The sequence below is a fragment of the Nymphaea colorata genome, chromosome 9 (genome assembly GCF_008831285.2).
Source record: "Nymphaea colorata isolate Beijing-Zhang1983 chromosome 9, ASM883128v2, whole genome shotgun sequence".
Lineage (NCBI taxonomy): Eukaryota > Viridiplantae > Streptophyta > Magnoliopsida > Nymphaeales > Nymphaeaceae > Nymphaea > Nymphaea colorata.
This window is the reverse complement of record NC_045146.1, coordinates 16797610-16804489: the sequence shown is the minus strand read 5'-3', so window position 1 is coordinate 16804489 and position 6880 is coordinate 16797610. Positions and strand designations below refer to the sequence as shown.

Sequence of the window (6880 nt, the reverse complement as noted above, 5' to 3'; positions counted from 1 at the left end):
TAGAAGGGCAATGGATCAATTATTTGGATCTTAAGGCATGGAGTAAGGGATTCCCTTTAAGTGTTTTCCTCTCGAGCAACAAACCCATCAAGTGTTATTATCAGGATTGAGAATGGAAGGGATTTAGGGCAACAAAATGCATTAGAGGTCGGTTCTAAAAAAGACGCAGTATGTAAAAATTGGCAACATGCTCAAACCAGATCCGGGCCCTTGGCAACCCTAGTTCTTGTCATTCAGGGGCTCCTCGCCCAAACCAGAAGAACCAACCATTGAAGCACAGACTTTTGATCACGTCATATGCAAGTACAGTGAGAAAGCCTTGCAAGTGCTTTAAATGAACCAGGTCGGCACACCCACGAGTTAAGGGTCCTTCTTCATTCTTTGGTCACATTAGGAAGCAGGGAAAAGATACAGCTGCACATGATCTGAGTCCAGCTCAATCTCGACTCAACTACAAAACTTGAGGTCGAACTAGACCCTATCTTGAGTTGAGCTCGACTCATTTTAACTTGTGTTTGTTAAATATGTCTTGCTTCATTTATCTCGTTCGTTTAGCTATTACTGATTTAACTCTCATGTCATTATAATTCAACACTGATTATGTACTCCAGCCAAACCGAGTTTAAACGAGTTCTTACAACTCAAACTCCACTCGTTTAATACTCATTTAATATTTCGATCATACATTTCAAGTTGAGAGCTCAAGCTAGCATGACTCATTGTGCACGCTGGCTCAATAACCGCAGCCAGTCAAGCTCAGGCAATCCTGCGCAGGTTCGCTTTCCAAACCAGCTAGTTCAAACAAGGACGAGACATGCATACAAGTACCTATTAAGAACATGTAAAGGGTTAAGCTATTGCAGTTGAAGAAGGCTAAGGAGCCACAGAATCGTTTGTCATGGGAGTAGTGGATGGTCAACAGGCGAAAAGTTCACTACTGGAGCGCACTAGTGTCACAGCATAATTCAAGAGGAATCGATCACTCTCCACCTTGACGACCCAAAGAGAAAACAACTTCGAATTATCAAGCTTATGGAGAACACTTTTCCTGCTTTATCAAGCTTAGATCCACGAGGTACGAAGGTTGCCAAGCTATAATCGTAGTCATTCTTGAAAATGTGTAAAAGAAACGATTATCAAAAACCATTGTTGTGACAAATTGATATTTGATCATCTCCGTGAACCCTCCTGGCAAGGTTAACTTCTCGAACGGCCGGGGGTTTAGCATATTCAAGTTACTTCGGTGTGCAGCCTGCAGGAATCATCAGTCGAATATAAACGCCTAGGGCTGGCCTAAGCAAGTTACCCCTGTCCGCAAGAATCTTCAATCTGCCTACCCAAGTTACTCCCCTCTTGAAGGAATCATCAATCCAATATTTCTTGCTTTACTCACACACAAACACACACACACACACACACACACACACAGACAGAGAGTCAAATTTTACTGATTACTGTGCACGCTAAGCATTTCGAGAAGCTGTAACATGACGCAGCAATCCGTTAAGGTGCCATATTGCCACCAAAATCTAAAGGTCCCATTTGTTCTATCACTACGAGCAGCTAAAAGTTAACATGTACAAAAATGCTAATTCCTCCACCTCCTCGCCTAACTTTTGAAACACGCCAATTATCCATAGGTCATTTCAAGAAGTGGGGATTGATCAGACCAGAGATCTCAAGAAAGCCAACCCTTTCTTTACCTGCAAATATTTTCTTGAGCTTCTCATCACAAATAATGATTTTCTTGTTATCAGGGTCCTGAAATAATAAGAGCCAAGATATCAGAAAAAAGATGAAAAACAAAAACGCACAAGATCGAGATTCAAAGCATGAAATCTGATCCACTTGTGAAGATAAAACAATAGAACGTATCAACTTTACAAAGGCAATACACAAACAGGAAGCATGCCAAAAAGCAAACAAACATGAAACAACTTTACACATTCAATGGGTTACCAGTCGGAAGCCAACTCTTTGCAGGATGAAACCAAACATGCAGACTGAACCAGAACATTTTTCCCACATGGGAAACTTCATGAATGTTTTTACGACGTTTTACAACTATACAGTATTTACGTGTGAAGGGCCACTTCATGGCCCGACCAAGAAGAGGTTGCATTCAATGTCCAAGGTAAGAAATTCAGCCAGCTTGTTCAACAAACTGCACATCAGGAGGGGGAAGCTAGTTTCAATGAACATAGGCTACTACATGTAAATCAGAAGCTCACAAGTTAAAGACGAACTAGTGACAAAAAACACTACAAGATCATTGACAAGCTCAAACAAGTAGATAAGCATACACAATGTGAGATCATTCCGGAAATCAACAGAACGAGTCAAAAAAGAGAAAAAAACTGCGTGTAGTGAAACTGCAAGTGGATATAGAAAAATGGAATGTCCGCGGAGTAAGCAGCAATGTGATAAACAGTACAAGAATATCTATGCATAAGAAAAAAAAAAGTACTGCCCAACAACATGAATATGCAGAGAGAACAGCTATACATTCAACCTAATATTATTTTACCATTCATATTTTACAAATAGCAAAATCTTCCACTTAGGAGAGGCCAATAATTGAGTTTCGGGTTGAGACTAAAAATTTGATGAGGCATGATATTGTAGAAGCTGTCAAGCTCATATATCCCACAACATCCAAGAAGCTGCATTTCAAGGACTATGTTTTCACACATCAGCATCGATCAACATAATCTAGGAGGCATAACAAACTTCAGTTGCCTACCCTGGCTGGCTGTTGGGTCCATGTTACACATAGGTGACTAGGACAAAGAATCCTTAAATTTTTAAACAGAATATTATAGAGAAAAAAAACAAGACAACTGGAGAAAGTTTAGGAGATAAAGGCAGAGAATAGAGACGAACAAGAGGAAATCCAAAGATGACAAGCAAATTCAAACAGTTGATGGTAGCTTAATTGTATATTTGTCCCTTCTGAAGGACCATCCAAACACCTTGATTAACTATAAATACAAGACACCATCTTGTAGAAAAACGGGTTTTAGCACTACCTAGTGAGATCATCTTAGCCTACAAAATTTTTAACATGGTATCCTCCAAACCAACCACCTGCAAACCCCCCAAACCAATCACCAAGATTCTCGGTTTCAATGCTGTAGCCACATATCAGAAATGTACTCCTATATAACATTGATCGTCGACCAACAAAAAGGGGGAAGCAGAAGACACAGTCTACAAGCACACAAAAAGAGAGGGAGACAAAAATGCAAGATACACAATCTATCGGCACTCTAGTCTATTGAAGCCAGATGGGTTGTTGCCTCCATATGTAAAATGAGGCATGAAATAAAGGGATTGATGATGTCTCTCAGGCTTTCTTTGGTTTCATGTAGCCAACATTCGGAATACGGTTCTGCTATATGGAATCGATATATCTCAAGCCTGCGCTATGGAAACAATGAGACAAAGTGGGGCTCAGCTGTCTTCCAGAAGATGGAATAGCAAATACCACCAAGAGAAGTGGAGGATTGCTTCAAACACTACATCAACTTCCTCACGAAAAAATAACTTCCACAGTTTCAGCATGATAAACTAAAAGGACCGTTTTCCTATACACTGGAGCTTGTAGCGTCCAGAGGAATTAACATGTATATCTCGGACATACAAACCTACTACAAGGTCACCAATTTAATCCTTATCCATAAAAAGCATAAAGAAACAGTTGTACAATGCAAATCAACCGCGTAGGGAAGCCCCACCATCTACAAAAGTGCTAAAACGGGCATTGCATTTGTATTATTACACAAATACCGAATGCTCAAGATATAGATCGAAAGCGATATGACAATTTCAACAAACTATAAATATTCCCAATCAACAAACGAACACATGCACAACCACAGTAGCCAAAGCGTAGTTCGCAACCAAAAAAAAAAAAGAAAAAAAAAAAGAAAGAAACAGAGCAACTATGAAATGAGTTTCGCGTAAAACGTCGAAGCAAAGGCAAAGCAAGACTAACATAGCAGGAAGACAACAAGATAAGAGAGGAAATATTGATAAATGAAGCAGAAACTCAAAACGGATTTCTTCCATTTCTAGACCTGAAGGTTCTTCTCCTTGATATAAGCCCAAATCTGCTTGAGGGCTTGAGTGCGTGGGATTTCCGGGACACCAACAAGCTCCTGAAGAGCGGGTGAGATGGGGCGTGGCTTCATGATACCACGAGGCCCCTTCTTCCCGGTGGAAGTGGTGGTGGTGGCCGTTGGCTTGGAGGCATCACAGGAGATAGCCGCACGTTGGGGGTGATGGGAACGGAAGAGAAGGACGTCGGGAACTGATGAAGGAAGTGCGGAGCAGGAATCGGGAATAGCGCGGAAGGTCGGCCATCGAGTCCACAGTGAGAGAGTAGCCATGGATTCCCCTCTTCCCTCTCGTACTAAAGCGCGGAGGAGTGTGGCTCCGAATGCCTCCTTCGTGTTTCAAAACTTGTGCGAAGGGATAGGGCAGAAGTCGAATTTATCCCTCCAAAAAGCCCCCTCCATATTTATAGTATTTTCGTCACAACAAATATCCGCGGTCTGTTTAAAATATCTCTATTTTAGATAAAACAGATTGTTTATTATAACATTTCAGCACCCAAGTCATCATCTTAAGCAAGCATTTAAGCTTACATTTGAACATTTGAAAAAGAAAACTCCTACTTATAGCAAGGTTGCACAATAAATATTTGTGGTCTCTTCAAAATATCTCCATTTTAGGCAGAAAAGGTTGTTGATCCTGAATGTCATAATATAAGACAATTCTTTTAGAAGAACAAACGTGGCGTCAAGAAGTATCCAGTTTATCTAAAACCTTTTGAGAAAAAAAATGCTTTAACGTCGCATAAACCTGACAAAAGAAACATCATATGTTTCTCTTTTACAGTATTTCTTTACGCATGTTTAATGTAAGCTTTCACTAAGAAGAGGTTCATTTTTATAATGTTGAAATCAGAGGAAAACTTGGGAGAAGTTATATTTCATTTGTGAAATTCAAGGTACATGAGAGTCTTAAATCGTCGAGTAGTTTCTGATATGGGAAGTTACAACAAGGTCTTTGGACCGATTTCAAGAATAGATAGCTTCTTCGTTTCTTCCCAACCAGCTAATCAACAAACTCATTTCGACTAGTAGAGCCTTCCGGCTTTCAGCAATTTCTCCGTCCTCCCCACTGATCTTCTCTTCTCTTCTCAAGTAGCGTCGAATGCAAATTCTTCTATTCAGTAGAGCGAGCTCCATGTACAGTCGCTTCCTTGCATGCAATTCCACAAACCATGGCTTTGATCCTCAAAAACTTCCTATCTTGTCTGATATTTCTCTTCAATCTTGTCTGATATTCCACAAACCATGGCTTTGATCCTTACACAGTGCCGCGAGATTCTCATTAATTAACAGATGGTTTTTACGTGGTGTCGTCCAAGGCAATGCGTACACGCACACCTATTCATGGTGAGTAGCTTTGCCTCGGCACCAAAAATGGACGAGCCAGCCGACTTAAGCAGTCAACTTCTCCTTTCCAGATGTCATCTCTTCACTTTCAACAATAGCTTTCTTCCTTGTCAACCTCACAGGCTTTACCGCCTCTGAATTTTTTTCTTTCTATTTTTCCCCTCTAGTGGGTCAGGATTAGGGGCGATCGAAGGCTCCGGCTTCATTTTGGCAGTTCGGTGATTTGAATTGGGCTCTGAGCTCGGACTCGCTCCTGCTTGGCCCAGTTTTATTTTAATAAAAAAAATTATAGTATATGTATTATATAAAGAAATATATATATAATATAATATATTTTTATAATTAATAATGACTATTTTTTTCGTCTGAGCTCGAGGTTTGTCTCGGATGAGCCCTCGGTCCAGTTCCCACCCTTATAAAGTCGAATCACTCAAAAAATTTGAGTGCATTGAGACGAGGTGCCTTGTGTTGGTGTGCTAAGCATTTAAAGTAAAGGAGCTTTGGCACTAAATTAGGGGAATTCATAGAGTCCGAACTTTGTTTGAAGTCACGACTTCCTATTGCGCCTATTCACGTGAGAATCACTGGACAATACTCATTCTGAGGTCATTTTCTGCTCACGAGGTATTCCTCACCTCTCACATTTTCAGTTCAAAGTTCATCTAACCCGCCACAAAAATTTAAGTATACTCATACAAAATTTTGACATGATCTTTCATGAATTTAACTTAATCATTTGAGCATATTCATAAAAAAATAGCAAAACCTAAATATATTCATAAAAGATTTTGACATTATTTTTATGCATTTATCTTGATCTTTTGAGAATATTCATAAACAAAAAAAGTGGCAATTTGTTAGTGACAACCCTAAAATTTTACTCTTTCCGTAACGCAATTTCTTAGTAAATCCTTATACCTACCTGTTATCCACCATCCCATATCATACATTCCCATCTCCCGGTCAGCGGGGTTTTTTATTGTTTAAAAAAATCAAAAGCCATTTATTTTTTTAGAGTATAAGGTTTACTTTCGGTGTTACATTCAAAATAAAAACTGACCACCTAGCGTGCTTTGTTGCCCCCTTATGCCAAACCCTTGAAGTCCCATCTCAACCTCGAGCTTTCTTGTCATTAAACCATAAGCTTCCAGCTCTCTACATATATCACAAGCAATATGATTTAGAGAGAGAAGACTCACAATTGATAATCCAACACACCCTCATTGAGAGAAGGGCTCTGTTGGCGTCTATGAGAGGACCAAGACGGACCTCCCTTCCTGTTTAGGCCTACAAATCACCTTCATGACAAGAGATACAGTTCCATTTTTTCTTCCTCACTGCTCACAGGAACTTCATCATGCAAGCTTCTACTTTGTTGGGCAGAACATTGGGAATTTGGAAGGGCATACTTTCGG

General features: G+C 40.0%; 1 protein-coding gene across 1 annotated transcript; it reads right to left on the bottom strand.

The window, feature by feature from the left end:
• Nucleotides 1-1365: 1365 nt before the first annotated feature.
• On the bottom strand, nucleotides 1366-4490 carry LOC116260047 (zinc finger CCCH domain-containing protein 44-like). The gene is made up of 2 exons (XM_031638123.2): nucleotides 4080-4490; nucleotides 1366-1761 (listed from the first exon to the last, which is right to left on the bottom strand). The coding sequence occupies exons 1-2, from the start codon at nucleotides 4389-4391 to the stop codon at nucleotides 1642-1644; spliced, it is 432 nt and encodes a 143-aa protein (XP_031493983.1). The 5' UTR covers nucleotides 4392-4490; the 3' UTR covers nucleotides 1366-1641.
• Between the last annotated feature and the right edge of the window lie 2390 nt (nucleotides 4491-6880).